Here is an 18,907-nt window from a genome sequence, read left to right on the forward strand (position 1 = left end):
GTGAGACTCACTAGGGGCAAGTTCCTGTGGTCCTTCTGATGTAGTTTCCTCAAAAGCATATCTTTTTTTTTTTTTAAAGATTTATTGATTTATTTATTTACACAAGCACTGGGTACAGTCTGAAGTGCAGGAGGGTGAGAGAGTTCACCAGAGCCAGAGCGGAGAGCAGAACAGGCAGACCAACGAAATACACTGCTGAGGGGAGCAGCAGGCAGCAGGAGAGGTCTGCGCACCATGTGGGATCCTCGCCTGGCGGCTGGGGATTGAACCGGCGCTGCAGAGGCTGCCGGCAGTTTCGCAACCCAGGGCTCAACCGCTGAGCCACCAGGGAGGCCCAAGCATATATATATTTTTTAAGATATATTTATTTATGCATACAAGAGTTGGGGTACAGGCCAGAGGTGTTGGGGGGTGAGGATTTACCAGAGACAAAGTGGGGCACAGAACAGACAGATTGACCAAAGTACACTGCTGGGGGGAGCAGCGGGCGAGTCAGGAGAGGTCTGCTGCGTCATGTGGGTTGCTCCCTGGCCTCTGGGAATCGAACTTGTGCTGCAGTGGCTGCGGATAGCTTCATAGGTTGCGTCTTAACCCATGCGCCACCTGGGAGGCCCCTCAAGAGCATATCTTGTTTCTTGTAGGTGCTTGTTAGGACGTAGATGATGTGTGCAATGTGTCTTGCTCAGTGACCCTCATCAATGACTCTAAATCTTCAGGGTGTGATCAGTGAGAGGCCACAGATTGCATCAATAGAGATCCCCCCACCCCCACCCACAATAGGAAAATATTGTAGGGGAATGATAGTGTTTGGAATGCGTTCAAGGGACCTAGAAGACAGGCAGCCTCCTATTTTTCCATCATGTCCTCCTTCCTCAAGTCTGGCCTGAGACTTCTTTGCTTTTGCAGCAAGCTGCGGCACCCCCACCTGCTGCAGCTGATGGCCGTGTGCCTGTCCCAGGACCTGGAGAAGACCCGCCTGGTATACGAGCGCATCACTGTGGGCACACTGTTCAGCGTCCTCCATGAGCGGGTAGGCAGCTGTCTCTGTGCATTTTCCCTTCCTGTCCTCCCTCCCTCACCCCCTGGCCGCTTCTCGCCCAGCAGGGGAGCTCTCATTTGTGCCTGCACAGAAGCTGGCTCTGTGTCCTTTCCTTATGGGGCTATAGAACACGCTGTTTAGGCCGATAAGCATGTGGACTGGCAGAGTTGGGCTGTTTTATTATTGCCAGCCCTACTTCTTTATCAGGCATCTAAGAGCTCAGCAGGCCCAGAAAAACACATTTCTCGCTAATTGTGGTCAAAGAGGCACTTATTTCCCCATTTTCACTTTTGCTGTTCTGGATCTTTGCTGTAGAGAGAGGTTTCTTTATATAGAGGTTCTTTTCAGTCCCTTTTCGGATTTCCGGGGAGGAGTGAACAGCTTCTCTGGCCCACAGACTCCCTGAGATACATGCTCTGGGCTGAGATGTGGCTTCAGAACCATCCCTCCCCAAATTGGGTTTTCTTTCTCCATGACTTTGTTCTACAGATGCTGGGCAGGAGTGGGGAGACCCGTCAGAAAGGGCCCTTCCCCAAAGGCCCAGCCATTCCTCCTGCGGAGGACTACCTATTAGTGGTCTGTTTTTCCTTTCTTTCTTTTCCGTGGGTGAAGGCATTATGTTAAAATACCATTTCTCTGCCATTAACTTTAATCAGCCAGGTGTGTTGGTGGAGTGAGTGTCTGCCCCTTTGGAAGTACTTTCTCGGTGACCTGACTGGAATAGGGGCTGCACTGGTTCTTTAAATTTCCACGTTCTCCCAGCAGCACAGGCTTGGAGAGGTTGGGGGAAAGGTTCTTTGGTGGTGGGCCTGGCTGTTTTCCCCAGGCCATTCCTGATGCACAGACCAGGCTTTCAGAACTTTCTCCTTATTTTCTGTGGTCTGAAGTAGCTCAGTGATGGAAAGAAGCTCAGGTCTGGAGCCTGGAAGCCTGGGTCAGTGAGACCTTACACCAGCCAGTTAGCCTCTCTGAGTTTTAGGTTCCTCACTTGTAAAATGAGAACACTAGGTAGCTGTGAGGATAATTGAAAAGACTGGAAATAACAGAACATTTTAAGATGTCGCTGCTGTTCCCTTCCACTCCTGGCTCCCTTTTCTCTCTCACTTGCAGCGGGCCCAGTTCCCCGTGCTGCACATGGAGGTGATCGTGCACCTGCTGCTTCAGGTCTCAGATGCCCTTAGATACCTGCATTCCCGAGGGTTTATCCACCGCTCCCTCAGCTCATACGCTGTCCACATCGTCTCCACGGGGGAAGCGAGACTGACCAACCTGGAGTACATGATTGAAAGGTGAGTGCAACCTCCATTTGATTTCCAGGGAGTGTCTCCCTGGGGGGTCTTTGCCACAGAGAGAATCTAATCTGGACAGGATAAGTGGGCTCAAGTGCCCATTAATGGGGGAAGTGCATTCCCAGATGCCTCGCCCTGTCCGCCTTTAGAGGACTTTGCAGAAGTTACTTCTGCTTGGAACATTCTCACTCTGGCAAGCTTTTTTTTTTTTTTAATTTATTTATGCATACAAGAGCTGGTTTACAGGCCAGAGGTTTGGAGTTGAAAGGATTCACCAGAGACAGAGTGGGGAATAGAACAGGCAGATTGACCGAAGTACACTGCTGAGGGGAGCAGCGGGTGAGCCAGGAAAGGTCTGCAGTGCCATGTGGGTAGCTCCCTGGCCGGTGGATCGAACGGAGCTGCAGAGGCTGCAGACAGCTTCATAGGTTGCGCCTTAACTCCTTGCACTACCAGGAAGGCCCTCATTTTGACAAACTTCTTCTTCTTCTTTTTTTTTTTTTGTTTATTTTATTTTATTTATATATATATTTAAAATATTTATTTATTTATTTATACAAGCACTGGGTACAGTCAGAAGTGCGGGAGGGTGAGAGAATTCACCAGAGCCAGAGCAGGGGACAAAACAGACAGACTGACGAAATACACTGCTGAAGGGAGCAGCGGGCACGGCAGGAGAGGTCCGTCCCACCATGTGGGACCCTTGCTGGTGGCCCGGCGTTCGAACTGGCACTGCAGAGGCTGTGGGCAGCTTCACAGCCCAGCGCTCAACTGCTGCGCCACCAGGGGAGGCCCTACGATTATTCTTTTAAACTCCCTTCAGACACAATCTCCCTTCAGATACAATCTCTCTTTTGAAGCCTGTGCTGAAGCCCTGTCCCTAGCATGTTTTGTCTGTCCCTTGGCTTTGCAATTGTTTATATGAAGTGTATGGGCCCTGCCACCTGGTGAACTCTGAGAGAGCAGAGACCATGGCTCCATCTATCTTCAACACCCAGTTCTGGTGCTCAGTAAACATTTGTTAAGTGAATGGATGAACCTAGATAAAGGGAAAACTCGAAATGGTTCAATTCAGGGTTTACCACGTTGGTTCAGGAGCAGTGGAAGCTAAGGGATTGGGACTTTCCCTTAGCTACCAGAATCCAAGTAGTTTGCCAATGATGGAGCACCATCTGTTGTTGAGATGGAGATATGACAGTTTCTTAACTTTTCAGTAGAAAAGTAAATTCTAGAGTGAAAAGGAGCTTTGGAGATGGTCCTGCCCCGCCCTGACCTATTATAGATAAGGAAACTGGGGTCCCAGGGTGAAAAGGGGGTCTGAACTCACCCAGCTGTGATTAGAACCAGGTGGTTGAGAATATTTCTTAGTTATGGAGATTGAGGGCAGGGAAGACCAGGAGGCCACAGGGCTGGACCTGATGGTGACTGAGCAATCAGAATAGAAGAGAAAGGTGTGAGATGCACTGAGCAGCTGGTATCCACAGATTGATCAGGTGCGGGGTTGTGAGGTAACTGGGATTCCCAGAGGAATATGGGTGTGGTAGGAAGGTGTGTGTTTTCTTTTGGCCTTATTGACCTTGGAATGGAACTTCAGGTAGAAATGTCTGTCAGCAGGCAGTTGTGGGCATAACAGTGTGCCCTTCATTGACAGCTGATAACATGAGTTGATTATCCTAGAATCTGAAATAGCTTTCATTCCACATTTATTTTTGGTAACACTCTATTTGGGTAGGTCAGCTGTTGAATGTCATCGTCAAGGAGAACACTCCATCTCTTGGTATAAAAATGATACAGCACTTTCTTCTATTTTTCAACTCCTTATTGGAATCGTTAGGACTAGATCAGCCTTGCAGGTGGTATCACATAGTCAAAGCCAAATGTAATTTTAATGATGTCAGCCCTGAAGCCCAGAAAAATAACTGTCCTAGAATGACAGGCAGAAAAGAAACCCTCCCACCTCTGGCCACCTTTAACAGAGAAGAATGAGGGATTATCAGAAATGAAGTAAAAGAGAAAGGATATAAATCCTGGTGATAGATGACTTGCCCCTTGCCAGAGTCTTAGACAAACCTGAGAAGCCTGAGAATGTAGGTGAACTCACTTTCTTGACTTAGTTCTCAAAGAGTTTGGTTGGGAAGCTGACTTATTCAAGCAAATTGCTGAATCCAAGGGCTATTCCCAAAGAGCAGAGTTCAGAAAAGCAGCAATAGTGAGGAGTCCCAGAAGACTTTGAGGAATCAGATGGGACTTGGGGGGGTGTATTAACAGAGTCAAACATTAATTTATTCAGAAGTATTCATTGAAGGGCCTTCCTGGTGGCGCAAGGGGTTAAACACTGCACTATGAAGCAATCCGCAGACTCTGCAGCATGAGTTTGCTCCCATTCTAGCCAGGGAGAAACCCACATGGTGCAGCAGACCTCTCCTGACTGTCTCGCCTGCTGCTCCCCTCAGCAATGTATTTCAGTCAGTCTGCCTGTTCTGTTCCCCACTCTGTCTCTGGTGGATCCTCTTACCCCCCACACCTTTGGCCTATCCCCCAGTTCTTGTATGTATAAATAAACCTTCAAAAAAAAAATAAAATTATCAAAAATATTAAAAAAAGTATTCATTGAAGCCTTGGTTTAATTTCAGAGGTACATTGATACAAAAGAGAGATATAGGCACCTTCTCATGAAGTTGGCTTGAGTGAAGGGGCGACAGATAATAAACAAATGAACAAAACATTAATTTTAAGGATATTAAGTGCTCTTAAGCCAAGTTTTATTAAAACTGGACTATTTTTAGATCAGGTGGTTGGGGAAGGCCTCTCTGAGGAGATTTTCTTTAGCCACAAGAAATTCTTTAAAAAGTCATGCAAGTATCTGTAGGAGCAGCCATGTAGAAGCCAGAACATAAAGATGTGGTGATGTGCTTGGGTACTGGGAAAATTGAAAGAGGGCTCCTGTGACTTGAGTGGAGTCAGTGAACAGGAAAGGATGGTCAGAGGAGATGGAGGATGGACAGAGCCTGCTCAGGTACGAATAGTAGAAATTCTGGGATTGGGACAGCAGGCAGGTAGGTGAGGGGAGTTTCTAGAAACTATGTTGCAAATGTGCTAGGATTGCAGTGTGATCCCAATGATTCTTTTTTTTTTTATTCCAATGATTCTTCAAAACATGAATCCTGCCTTGTGTTTCCTTTGTAGGCAGGATGGAGGTGTACACAGGGACCTGACTCAAGCACCCCTCCCCACCCAGCTGTACAACTGGGCTGCCCCGGAGGTGATCTTACAGAAGGCAGCCACAGTGAAATCAGACATCTACAGCTTTTCTATGATCATACAGGAGATTTTAACAGGTAGATGAAAGAGCACACTGATGGTGACAAAAGTCCTTATTTGCTTAGTAACTCCAAAAGTTACTTAGTTTTATGAAGAGGCAGGAAATAGAAAAAAGATTTCTTCAAGGAAACCTATTTGTGCTTATGGATGATACAAAATGATCTCCTAAAAATCTTTCTCCTTTAACCTGTTCATTCAGACACAGCAAAAAACACCAGTTTGTCAATGATAATCCATTTAGTCCAAGTAAAAAAAAAATTTTAAGATTTATTTAATCGGGCCTCCCCTGATGGCGCAGTGGTTGAGCTCTGGGCTGTGAAGCTGCCCGCAGCCTCTGCAGCGCTGATTTGATCCCTGGCCACTAGCAAGGGTCCCCCATGGCGCTCAGATCTCTCCTGCTGTGCCCGCTGCTCCCCTCAGCAGTGTATTTCATCAGTCTGCCTGTTCTGCTCCCCGCTCTGGCTCTGGTGAATCCTCTCACCCTCCCGCGCTTTTGACTGTACCCAGTGCTTGTATAAATAATAAATAAATAAATCTTTAAAAAAATTATTTAATCATGCATATAAGAACCAGGGTACAGGTCAGATATGTGGGAGGGTGAGAGGATTTACCAGAGACAGAGCGGGGAACAGAACTGGCAGACTGACTGAAATACACTGCTGAGGGGAACAGTGGGCGAAATATGGTAGGTCTGCTGCACCATGTGGGTATCTTCCCAGCTAGCCAGGATTGAACCCACACTGCAGAGGCTGCCAACAGCTTCACGGTGCTGTGCCAACCACCTGTGCCACCAGGGAGGCTCCAAGTAAAATTTTTTTTAAAGATTAATTTATATAAGAACTGGGGTACAGATCAGAGGTGCGAGAGGGTGAGAGAATCCACCAGGGACAGAGCGGGGAACAGAACAGGCAGACTGACTGAAATACACTGCTGAGGGGAGCAGCAGGTGAGACAGGAGAGGTCTGCCACGCCATGTGGGTTTCTCTCTGTCCAGCCGGAATTGAACCCATGCTGCGGAGGCTGTGGACAGCTTCACAGTGCGGTGCTCAACCCGCTGCGCCACCGGGGAGGCCCAAGTAAAAACTTTTTTTTTTAAGATTTATTTATTTTTATACAAGAACTGCGGTAGAGGCCAGATGCGTGGGAGGGTGAGAGGATTCACCAGAGACAGAGCAGGGAACAGAACAGGCAGACTGATGAAATACACTGCTGAGGGGAGTAGCGGGCAAGACAGGAGAGGTCTGCTGCGCCATGTGGGATTCTCGCTGGCCAGCCGGCTAGGATCGAACCCGCACTGCAGAGGCTGCAGACAGCCTCACAGTGCAGCACTCAACCGCCTGCGCCACCAGGGAGGCCCCCAAGTAAAATTTTTAAGATGGATTTTAGTATCAGTGCCTAGGGATCTCTCTGAGGCTCCCCTTAACTTGTAAATGAAGAGAGAAAACTAGCCTTTGAGAAGCAAACTGTGAGATGAAGCCCACTCTGGCTCCGTGTCTAATGCAGTGGCACTTGACAGACAGAAAAGTCCTGCAGGACTTAATGTGAAGGAAATGGTCACACATCTGAAGACAGAGGAATCGTTCAGGAGAGGGACACACACCCGCAGTTTAGCCATATTAACTGTGGGGATAAGTGAGAATCAGCCCCCAGGTAATGGTGTTCACAGTCTCTGGTGCAGGATCACGGCTCTGTAACATGAATGCATTGGACCACACAGCCTGATGCCACGAAACCCCTGTAGTTCCCAGCTCTGCTACCCTCTGTGGGGAGCCTGTGTGTCCATGATTCTGGTAGAGGGGTAAAGTGATTTCTTATTTGTGATTGGGCTTACAGGTACTTATTTTTAACAGAGAAATAAATGTTTAAAGGAGTAATAAAATGTTTAAAGGGGTTGAGAGACTTGACTAAGGCCACCAATTTCATCTGATTTCTTAATGTTATTTCTTCCTGTGGCAATTTCTTTAACAGACAGCATACCCTGGAATGGCTTAGATGGCTCAGTTATTAAAGAAACCATAGTCTTGGGAAATTATTTAGAAGCTGATGTCAGGCTTCCAAAACCTTACTATGATATTGTCAACTCAGGCATCCAGATCAAGTCAAAAGACCGAACTTTGAACCTTCAAGATATCCAGTATATTCTGAAGAATGACTTAAAGGTAAGCTTCGAAGTTGTTAGGAGTCTATTTCTGTTTACTCATTTTATAGGAGTAGGGACTAGACCAAATAGAAACTAAAGACCAAGTTGTAAGTCTCTGAAATTCTCATTTCCTCCCCATGTTCCCGAGAGACACCTAATTACTTAACTTAGGTGAGGGCTGCAGAGAATTGAGGAGGAGGTGGGGAAGGTCGACTGGTAATAACCCCCACAGGCACATAGTGTCATTTAGTGAATGAGAGCGATTGTTTTTACTTTTTAAATATTGGTCATAATGCTGGATTAGCTAATTAGAGCTACAGTCAGTCTACCCAACAGGAACAAGAGGGAGTTTATTTAATACCTAGATCTGTTTCTAAAACACCATTAGCATTCAGATGATTGCAGATATGTTCTTAACAATCTCTCCCTTAATATAGGATTTTATTGAGGCCCAGAGAACTCAGCCAACTGGGAGTCCCAGGGTACAAAGTTATGAACCCCACCCTGATGCCAATGTCTGTCTAGGACTTACTTCAGAATATGCAAAAGAGACCTCTGACTTGGAAATAAAAGAACTGAAGGAAACAGGTATCGCCTTCACCCGTAGGTTAGGCATTATTATGAGTGTGTTCTGAGAACCACAACCTGCAGATCTTCCAAACTGTAAATGTCACTTACGCTGAAAAAATACAGAAGCCTTAGGGGAAAACCAGGAGCCTAAAAATTACTAAGTTAAACATTTTGGAGTCCATACACACCTTGGTTACTTCCAGAACCAACAAGTAACAACCAATTTATTTCTAGCATGATTACTCTCAGGAATTTATCTAATTGCTTCCTAATAAAAATGATGGTTTTTAAATTTAAATCTACAGTCTCCTCAATATAGAAAATTTGAAACAGTATAAAAAAGGAAATTTCTTGCCATTTTAATTCTGCCACTTAGAAATATGAGCGTACCCAATCATCTTCTACAGCTGGGAAGGAAGCAGGAAAATGAAAAAAACTCTTTGTGCGTTTTTATGCTGCTTGAGCAACAAGCCAAGGTTGCTTCTCCTCTGTGATCACTTTAACCTGTTGCATGTTGCTATTCTTTCCAGCAGGCAGTCAGCGCCACTCACCAAGGAGTCACTCTTCTCCCATTGAGAAAGCAACACCAGATCCGCAGGCCCCAGATCCAGGTCTGATAGCTAAGGAGACTCAAAACCGAGACACTGCTTTTTTTGCTTGCTCTGGGGCAGAAGAGGCCAGGAGCCCCAGCCCAGGGCAGGCAAGCCTCTGCAGCTTTGAAATCAATGAAATTTACTCAAGCTGCCTGGACATGGGTGATGACAAAGAATGCCTAGGAACTGGCTCAGCTCTTGAGGAGGTTAGCTCAGACCAGATAGATGAACTGAAGTCCATGGAAGAAGAGTTGGATAAAATGGAGAGAGAGGCATGCTGTTTTTGCCATGAAGATGACAGCTCTTCGGAAGCTGGCACAGAGCACTCCTTTGAGGACTTTAACTGGCAAAATGGTTCACTGAGTTCACCCAGTTTGTGTGAGCCAACCAGAGAAGCCAGGGGCAATGTGAACAGTAGGTCCATGACCGAAGAATACATCAGTAAGTGTGTGCTAAATCTCAAGATTGCACAGACGTTAATGCACCAGAATGCTGATTTGCTGAGGAACACCCAACAGAAAATAGACAAGCTTGAGATGATACAGAAGGATCAGGAGGAGTGCAGGTCTTTGTGGGCTTCTTCAAGAGAGTTTACGCATGTCTATAACTCACTTTCAGCTCTGGGCCCCCCAGCTTTGAGCTATATTCCTCCTGTCATGCAGCTGCCAGGAGGCCAGCAGCTGGACACTGGGGGCAATTGCCTGAGCCCAGCTAGGTCTCCAAGAACAGTGAGAGACTTTCAAGGGGGAAATTTTGGCAAAAGGTCCAGGAAGAGAAGTAGCTGTGGTTGTAAAGCTCTCATCGAAGTCTCTGAAGAAAGCACTGGGGATCAGGCAGAGAAGAACCATCAGGTAAAGCTAAGAAGTGGGAGACAGGGCAGCCCCATGGGATCTGGAGCCAGATTCAGCATACAACCAACTCATAGATTCTTGGTCTTGGGAAACAAAGCCATTAGGATAGAATCCCAAGGTAGATACTCTTCATCAGCCATTCCAAACTCAACACAGAGCCCATGCCCTTTGTAAATTCAGATTTCTCAGATTGTACCATATGAAATTGCTGTTTTGAAGGTCAGAATAAGTACTGGCAATTTTTTTTTTTATTTTATAGAGGCATGTTTTATTTGTTTGTTTGTTTGTTTTGTTTTTTGTTTATACATGCACTGGGTACAGTCAGAAGCGCGGGAGGGTGAGAGAATTCACCAGAGCCAGTACTGGCAATTTTACGTGGTTTACATGGTCTCTATGCATGGTATCTTGGGCAAGTATTAATCTCCATTTTATATTATTTCATTCATTCATTCAGTAAACATTAATAGAGCCAGAGGTGATATATTAGACCCTGGGATATAATGATGAATGAATTATAGGTTTGACCTGTGAGTCACTCGAACACCAGTGGGGGACAGAGTGACCTGGTGGTTAGGGAAGATGCTGTGGGAGCTGACTTGGCTTAGCCTGAAGCGTAGTGAGATCTAAAGTGGCTGTTCCACAAATTCCTTGAGAACAGGGCCAGGTCTTACTTATTCTTTGTCCCAGCGCCTGGTAAGGTGCTTGACACATTGAAAGTACTCAGTAAATGGTCATTGAAGGAATGAAGGGGTAAATAAAGGAATGAATTTGAAGAGGATCACACAGAAAGCTTGCTGCCTTTTGAATCATAGAATTTTACAGGGTATGAAGTTCAAACTCAGTGACTTCAACTTTCCGAGTTACCATGTTGTTACTGAGGTGGGGCTGGAATAGGAGAGCCTGGCTGCATTGGGAGAACTTTTATTACTGAACTTAGAATTGCTGGCGCATTGGGATGACAAGCAAGCCAACTTTGAGTGGGCTTTATTATTATTTTAAAATTCTCCACAGACACCGTACCCCCTTTATTGCCTGCACAGAGCAGGTAGCTCCCTTCACCCCAGTCTTGCTTCTCTACTGTCAGAGCCCAGTTGTTTGGGGGGGCAGTTTCTTGATTCTTGGCGTAGTGTTCTTTCTCTGTGACCTGCTGAATTTCAGTGAGGCTTCATGTTCACTTGAATATTTGGAAAAACATTGATACTTGTTTCTATCTAAAGAGAAAGCACAAAGAATTAACTTAGATTCTAGTATTTCTTTTTCCACTGAAAACTAGAGTTAGCTAGAAAACCTTTTCTTGTTTAGAAATACCTTTTATTATAATATGTTTTGGTTTTTTTTTGTAACCAAAAAAAAAAAAAGCTCCAAATGTAGTGGCTTAAAATAAATGGTTTATTATTTCTTACAACTCTGTGAGTCAGGAATTTGGCAGGGCTTATGTAGGTGGCTCTTCTTCATGTGACATGGGCTGGGATTTCTCATACAACAGCATTCAGTTGGACTGGGCAAGAAACTTCAGTTACATGTCTGCTGCCTTGGGCTTCAAGTGGCCTCTTTCTGCCCTTGATTTCTCATCTTCACTAAATAGACCCACCCAGGCCTCTATAAAGCATGGCTGCTGGCTTCTCAAACGAAAGCTGAAGTTGAAGTCTTAAAAACTAGTCTCAGCCCTGTCTCAGATATTGCTGAGGAGTCCTTACCCCCATGCAAAGGCCTTGAGAGCACATGCTTTAGTGAAATGATTATTTTTAATGCATCTTGACATTTTGAGATACCTTGCTACCATCCCCAAGCCCCACATTTGTTGCGTTAATGTTCAATATGTTAGAAGATACAATTAACTGTTTGTTTGTAATAAACACACTCAAAAGTCTTTCAGATAAAGGGCATAGGTTAGATTTCTTTTAGTTCTACTGTTTCTGAAGTATTGTAGCCTTTATTTATATTCATAGCATCCGCATTGGTGGATTCAGGCATGTGTCCCTGTCCCTGTCTTATGGATGAGGAAACTGAAGCACCGGCTCTCTCAGGCTTAGGCTGGAACCCAGGCCTGGGTGTCCTACATCAAAGCCTGCTGCCTTAATAATACCTAAGGGGAATGTACAAAGGAAAGCTTTTTAATTTTCAGTGTCTCTTGTCTGCTCATTCTTCACTTAACCCTGTAAGGACTGGGCTGATAAGAAAGGGGGGGGGGCAACATTTATCCATAAAGGCCTCCAGGTAAGAGAGAGATCTCCTAGATAGGAAACATGAAAGGCCTGTTTATTTCTATACATTTAGCAAGAATATCTTTGAAAATAAAATGTGAATAAAGAGGAGAGAAATCCAAAGCACTGAAGCATGTTTACTGCTTTTAAAGGTTTCGGATCTTTGTGGCGCTGGGAAACAGAGCATGTGCGAACAGTTTCTGTCTATGCAGGGAGCCAAGGGCAGCTTGGAAAGAAGCAGGAGCCAAAATTCCAGCAGGTGAGTTAACATTTTTATTAGTCCTTGTGTCACCTGTCTTTAGACTCCCATGTGATATTGAGGCCACTTAATGATTGACATAGAGCTAGTGACAAAGAGACTGAGTGATGAAGAATAGATATAAATTCTCTTATAAATAAACAGTGGTGTAATGGATGGAGGTGTAATTTTTTTAAAGATTTATTTATTTATGCATTCAAGATCTGGGGTACAAGCCAGAGGTGTGTGTGTGAGAGAGAGAGGATTCACCAGAGACATAGTGGGGAACAGAACAAGCAGACTGACTGAAATACACTGCTGAGGGGAGCAGTGGGTGAGACAGGAGAGGTCTGCTGCACCATGTGGGCTGCTCCCTGACCAGCTGGAGATTGAACTTGTGCTGCAGAGGCTGCGGACAGCTTCATAGGTTGCGTCTTAACCCCTTGCGCCACCAGGGAGGCCCTGGAGGTATAATTTGATGTAGGAGACATCAGAGGTGAAGTGGTTGGCAAGTTAATCAGACAGAGCTCACTAGTTGTCAGAAGTGAAGCTGCTTGCCTTTCCAAAACTGTTCAGACTGTTTTTCCTACAAAAAGAAACATCAGGTATTTCATTTGCCAATGCTCCAGAAACCAGACTACTCAGAAACCAGAGTCACTGACTCCAGAGGTGGAGTTGAGCAATGTCACTGTTAACCTGGCCTCTGATTGCCAGCCAGTTGAGTGAAATAAAGTGGCTTCAGACCATGTGGATGGAAGGTAGTCATATCTAAACACAGGGCTTTTAAGAAATAGGGTAAAGCAAATTTTCCACAGGGGAACTTCTAAAAGGGGTCAGAAAATATCTTTCCAGATAGACTAGTATATCAATTTTAGTTTTCTGTTTCAGTGGTTACATGATAGCATTAATCCACAGCCTTGAAGTCAGTTTTGGAAAAAAATAACTTCTTGTTCCTCTTCCCCCTAGTGGTGATTGAGACAAATGACAGGAGTTTGCTGTTCTGTTCATACCATTGAATATGTACATGAAGGAGAATCAAGGAAATACCCAAACATTTTAGATTGGTGTATTTTACCTTCACAAAGGGAATTATTGAAGAACAACCTAACTGACATCAGGTGGTTTAGCTCTCACATCATGGATAGACCAGTGTAGCCATAAGATGACAAAGCAGGTCCTCCCCGGTGGCGCAGCGGTTGAGCGCTGGGTTGAGAAGCTGCCTGCAGCCTCTGCAGCGCAGGTTCAATCCCTGGCTGCTCCCCGGCCACTGGAGGAGGGTCCCACATGGCGCACAGACCTCTCGCTTGTATAAATAAATAAATAAATAAATCTTTAAAAAAAAAAAAAAAGATGACAAAGCAAAAGCTGTCCAGTTCCACCCTCTCCCCCAGAAGAACAAAAAATAAATCAAAGAAATGGAACCTTTTTGCTACCAATGTACCTAGTCTTTTTGTATGCTGAAAATTATAATTAAATGTGTGTATGCTATCCTATATCCTGATTTTTCACTTTATGTTAGAACATGAGCATTATCCCATGTTACTAAAAAACTTCCTGTAAACTTAGTTTGAAATTGTTGGATATCCCTCCTGTTGAATTTTAGGTTATTTCTGATATAAACAGGGCCACGGTGACTTGTCAATAAAACTTTTTCTGCATTTTGGAACATGGCCTCCATAGATTTTCAGAAGCAGTTATTAGTTCAAAGGGTTTGAGCATGTTAAAGATTCTTGAAAGATGTTGCCAAGTTGCTCCTTAAAGAAACTGACCAGATCTGACCTTTCTGATTCAACAGTCTCTGCTTTCTGGTCCCACGAAGGAGTAGCACATTGTGGATAACAGGAATTTATGTATATGCCACACCACACATTTTCAGAGTTAGCTTAATATATAATATAAGACAACTATATATAGACAACTATATAATCAGGATATTTAGATTATATAGGTGAATATATAGATATTTAGATTATATAGTCTCCCTTGTTTTGCTGATGAGGAATCCTTGGCTTAGAGAGACTGAAGTTTGCCAAAGTCAGCTAGCTTATGACAAGTCAGGATCTGGAACTTATTGAAGTTGGGCTGAAGGTAGTTGAATGTTCTTCAGAATCCTTGGTGCTTTAAGATCATCTTTGCAAATGTTAGTTTTTGTACCATCATTGATAGGCAGATGGACCTGTTGCAGAGACTTCTGATCAAAAGGCAGAAGTTACTAAATCATCATCTGTGTCCTGTGCCATGTTGGAGGGTGGGCCCCGGGGGACTCCTCATCAGCCCAGGGATAAGGATTCTGTCTGGTGAAACTGTGTTTCAATTGTGGGGTCCTGTTATCTCTGAAAATGTCCCATGTGTACTCTTAGAATCATGAAATTTGAGCTTGGAAACTCAAAAATACCTTAGAACTCTTCATCCCTGTTCTTTCATTTCTTAGCCAGGGAAGGCCTAGAGAGTCCAGTGTCCGAGCCAAAGCAACACAGCTAAATAGTGCACTCTTCACTGTGGCAGGTCACCCTCAGGGACCTCCTGTGTCATCCAGCCTCTGCCAGAGCTCTACCAGGTAAGGAGCATCATAGTCGAACACTGGGTTGTGTGGTGCCCCCTGGTGGAGGGCAGGAGTCAATGCCAGCCCAGGAGTGACTGAGAGGAGGGGCGGTTCCTGGGAGGGTCTGATGCGCCGGATCTTGAGCAAACTAAGTGTTTGTGTTCATTCTGTTCCCCAACTTTCTCCAAAACCTGTGGACTTTAGGGTCGGTGTGGAATCTGTGTCTTCTGAAATCTATAATGCAAAGTCAAGACATAGTGAAGATGATGGAGAGATACACTTAAAATGGGAAAGTGAGTATGAAGTCATGGGTTGTTGAAATGAAATTTAAAGGCTGTTCAGATTTCAACCTGTTTGTTATTGCTAAGTACACAGCCTGTATTGCCCTGTCCTCTCACATTTTTTCTCTCTGTTAGATCATTACATTTTAAAAGCAAGGAATTTTTGATTACTAACTGCAAAAAGGAAGTTTTTTTCCTTTGTAGACTTTACAGGAAACATTTTTCTATTTTTCAATATATATTTATTCATATCATTTAACAACCAAAACAGTACGTACTTAATATAAACATTATTAAAGTAGAGTGTGTGCAGTGTTGCTTTCATGTATCTGGTGAGTATTCTTTTTTTTTAAAGATTTATTTATTTATTTATACAAGCACTGGATACAGTCAGAAGTGCGGGAGGGTGAGAGAATTCACCAGAGCCAGAGTGGGGAGCAGAACAGGCAGAGGGACCGAGGTACACTGCTGAGGAGCAGCGGTTGCAGCAGGAGAGGTCTGTGCGCCATGTGGGACCCTTGCAGGTGGCTGGGGATGGAACTGGTGCTGCAGAGGCTGCGGGCAGCTTCGCAGCCCAACGCTCAACTGCTGCGCTACGGGTTAGGCCCTGAGTATTATTATTTGTATTAGTTTTATCTTGTAAGCTTAAGAGGGTACAGTGTGGCTATGTTTTTTAATATTAATGTTAAGTGACATTAGCAAAAGTACAGGACATGTGGGAATGAAAACACTCATGTGTATATATATACTCTCAAAGTATGAATTCAGAGTCTATAAAGGACAAAGTCGAATAGAATCCTTTCCATTAGTTTCTTCAGAGTGGGGGCTTCAGAACTCCATCTACAAGTTTTTGCTGCCTTCCACTCTGAAATTCAGCCACAAGGACTAAAACTAATTGAAATTCTGCTCTTCCCTCTGTCATCTAGTCTCTCCCACACCCGCTTCCAGCTAAACAGCAAGATAAAGATGATGCTATTCTGAAAAGGCAATTTTTGCGTGACTCTTTAATCAAAAGATTTTGTTTGCAATATTCACAATGTTTTAAATGCTGCTTTCTCTTCTGTCCAGTGGAGGTGAAAGAAATGGCAGAGAAAGCAGCTACTGGGCAGCTGGTGGTACCTCCTTGGCATTCTCATAGTTGTTTGACTGTAGAGAATGAGGCTGAAAACAAGCTGAATCCCCTGCCCCTGATCCCCATCAAGGACCCAGAGAATGCTGATTGGCAGCCAGCAATAGATTACCCCAGAAAAAATGATGAAAATGCCAAGTATGACAAAAAGGACAACAGTGACCACAACAGTGACCAGAATGGCAGACAATTTGGGTCTCGAAGCTTATTTTCAGTTGGAGAAATTGGGATAGGTGAGCATTATCAAGCTACTGGCTCTTAAAAATAAGTAAATCTCTTTGAATATATTTCTTTTGCTGGATTTGCTCTCCTTTTCCATCTACCTGGGAACCCAGGGGGAAGCAGTATACTCTTTGATATACCTGTCCTACCTATGGGTAAAGAAATACTCAATTTTTCAATTACTGGAACAAACTCATTTGTCCAAAGGAAGTAAAATAATCTCCATGCATTGACCCTGGTCCTGGGTCTGACTTGGCAAGGAATGGAACCTTCCTTACCTCAGGGCAATGGCCACTCCCTGCTGCCTGTTTCTTTAATTGCATTTTAAACCAGAAAAATTCCACTGTCTCCTAGATAGTCTATGCCAGAGGACTCTAGAGCAAAATGGCATTTTTAAAAATTAAATATATTTATTTAAATATTTACATCATTGTTCATTTTTGTGTAATGTTCGATTTTTCCTCTCAGTTGTAATTCCCATAAAATTCCACCACCAAGTCACCCATGAACCATCAACCATGGTCTCTTGTGCTTTTCCTTCACCTATTTTGATCCCGCTCCCTCCCCATTCTCTGCTGTATGTCTCTAATTTATGGTTTGCCTGCTAGTTTTGTCTGCTTTTTTTTTTTTTCTTTCCCTACTCCTTGTTTGGTTTCCCTAAATACCTCCTATAAGTGAAACCATCCAATACTTTTCTTGAGAAAAATGACATTTACTGTCATCACTGTTAGAGATTTGTGGGCTAAAACTGGAGGCAGTGTATTTCTACCTGGTAATTGCTTGCCATCATAGCATAGGATATTATCTCCCAGTTGTTTGCAAGTTAAAGGTACATCTAAAATGATTGTTTATCTTAGGTAGAGATCTATTGGGTTGGTGGTGTTTTTTTTCTTTCTGGTATTTAGAATCTTTGCTTTGTCAAGGATCATTCTTTTTTTTTTTTTTAAAGATTTATTTATTTATACAAGAACCGGGGTACAGGCCAGATGCACGGGAGGGTGAGAGGATTCACCAGAAACAGAATGGGGAACAGAACAGGTAGACTGACGGAAATACACTGCTGACGGGAGCAGCGGGCGAGACAGGAGAGGTCTGCCGCGCCATGTGGGAATCTCACTGGCCCGCCGGGAATCAAACCGGCACCCAAAGGCTGCAGACAGTTTCACAGTGCTGCACTCAACTGTCTGTTCAACTGCCTCCCCTTGACAGGGGAGACCCTGTCAAGAATCATTTTTAAAAAGGATAATGATCCAGAGCAATGTGCTGGAGCCAGGCTAAACAGTGTTCACTGTCTGGACTGGATCCAATATGTAGGGTGGGCCACCCACGGCAGAATCCATGGCATTTCTTCTCTCACCTTTCGGGGCCACCTTTCAGCCCTTCCATGTCCTGTGAATATCGCTGAATGATTTTGACTCTGGTTGTATGATTTTTAGGTATCAGGCATCTGTCGCTTGGGAAAAACGGGCAGCCAGAGCACAATGAAGTCTTTCAAGCAAGTTCTGAGGCATCTGCTCTCATTGAGAAATCTTGCAGTGTAAGTAGTCATGACCCCGACAGCCAGGTTGAACCCAGAGACCTAATAAAGTAGAACTGAGTTATTACATATTATAACATTGAAATTATATCTGTAGTAACTCTTTTCTGTTGGATAATTTTTAATTATAAATGTTTTTAATTATAAATGTTTCTTTCTTTCTTTTTTTTTTTTTTTGATTTATTTATTCATCCAAGAGCTGGGGTACAGGCCAGAGGTGTGGGGTGGGGTGAGAGGATTCACCAGAGACAGTGGGGAGCAGAACAGGTGGATCTATTCAAATACACTGCTGAGGGGAGCAGCAGGTGAGTCAGGAGAGGTCTGCTGTGCCATGTGGGTTGCTCTCTGGCCAGCCGGGGATCGAACTTGTGCTGCAGAGGCTGCGAATAGCTTCATAGGTTGCAACTTAACCCCTTGTGCCACTCGGGAGGCCCTTCTTTCTTTCTTTTTTTTTTAAGATTTATTTATGTATGCATACGGAAGCTGGGGTGTAGGCCAGAGGTGGGGGGCGGGGTGGGTAAGAAGATTCACCAGAGACAGGGTAGGGAGCAGAACAGGCAGATCTACTGAAATACACTGCTGAAGGGAGCAGCAGGTGAGACAGGAGAGGTCTGCTGTGCCATATGGGTCACCTCCCTGGCTGAGGAGCAAACTCATGCAGCAATGCTTGGTGATAGTGCTGAGATTTAACCCCTATGCCACTAGGGAGTCCCCTTGCCCAGTGCTTTTTTTTTTTTTTTTTTTAAGATTTATTTATACAAGAACCGGGGTACAGGCCAGATGCGTGGAAGGGTGAGAGGATTTACCAGAGACAGAGCGGGGAACAAAACAGGCAGACTGACGAAATACACTGCTGAGGGGAGCAGTGGGTGAGAGAGGAGAGGTCTGCTTCACCATGTGGGATTCTCGCCAGCTGGCTGGGATTGAACCGACACTGCAGAGGCTGCAGAC

General features: G+C 44.4%; 1 protein-coding gene across 1 annotated transcript in view; it reads left to right on the forward strand.

The window, feature by feature from the left end:
* The window catches only part of TEX14 (testis expressed 14, intercellular bridge forming factor), a gene marked incomplete at its 3' end in the record, with an annotated part of 67,766 nt that overhangs the window by 22,501 nt on the left and 26,358 nt on the right, over positions 1-18,907 (forward strand). Inside the window, exons 8-18 of the mRNA XM_084237953.1 lie at positions 907-1,030; positions 2,150-2,328; positions 5,515-5,666; positions 7,618-7,808; positions 8,227-8,377; positions 8,890-9,803; positions 12,160-12,266; positions 14,677-14,802; positions 14,992-15,080; positions 16,137-16,430; positions 17,856-17,956. Of these exons, the coding sequence (XP_084094079.1) occupies positions 907-1,030; positions 2,150-2,328; positions 5,515-5,666; positions 7,618-7,808; positions 8,227-8,377; positions 8,890-9,803; positions 12,160-12,266; positions 14,677-14,802; positions 14,992-15,080; positions 16,137-16,430; positions 17,856-17,956 (2,428 nt within the window). The remainder of the gene's footprint in view (positions 1-906; positions 1,031-2,149; positions 2,329-5,514; positions 5,667-7,617; positions 7,809-8,226; positions 8,378-8,889; positions 9,804-12,159; positions 12,267-14,676; positions 14,803-14,991; positions 15,081-16,136; positions 16,431-17,855; positions 17,957-18,907) is intronic.

This window comes from Talpa europaea, assembly GCF_964194135.1.
Source record: "Talpa europaea genome assembly, chromosome: 7".
Lineage (NCBI taxonomy): Eukaryota > Metazoa > Chordata > Mammalia > Eulipotyphla > Talpidae > Talpa > Talpa europaea.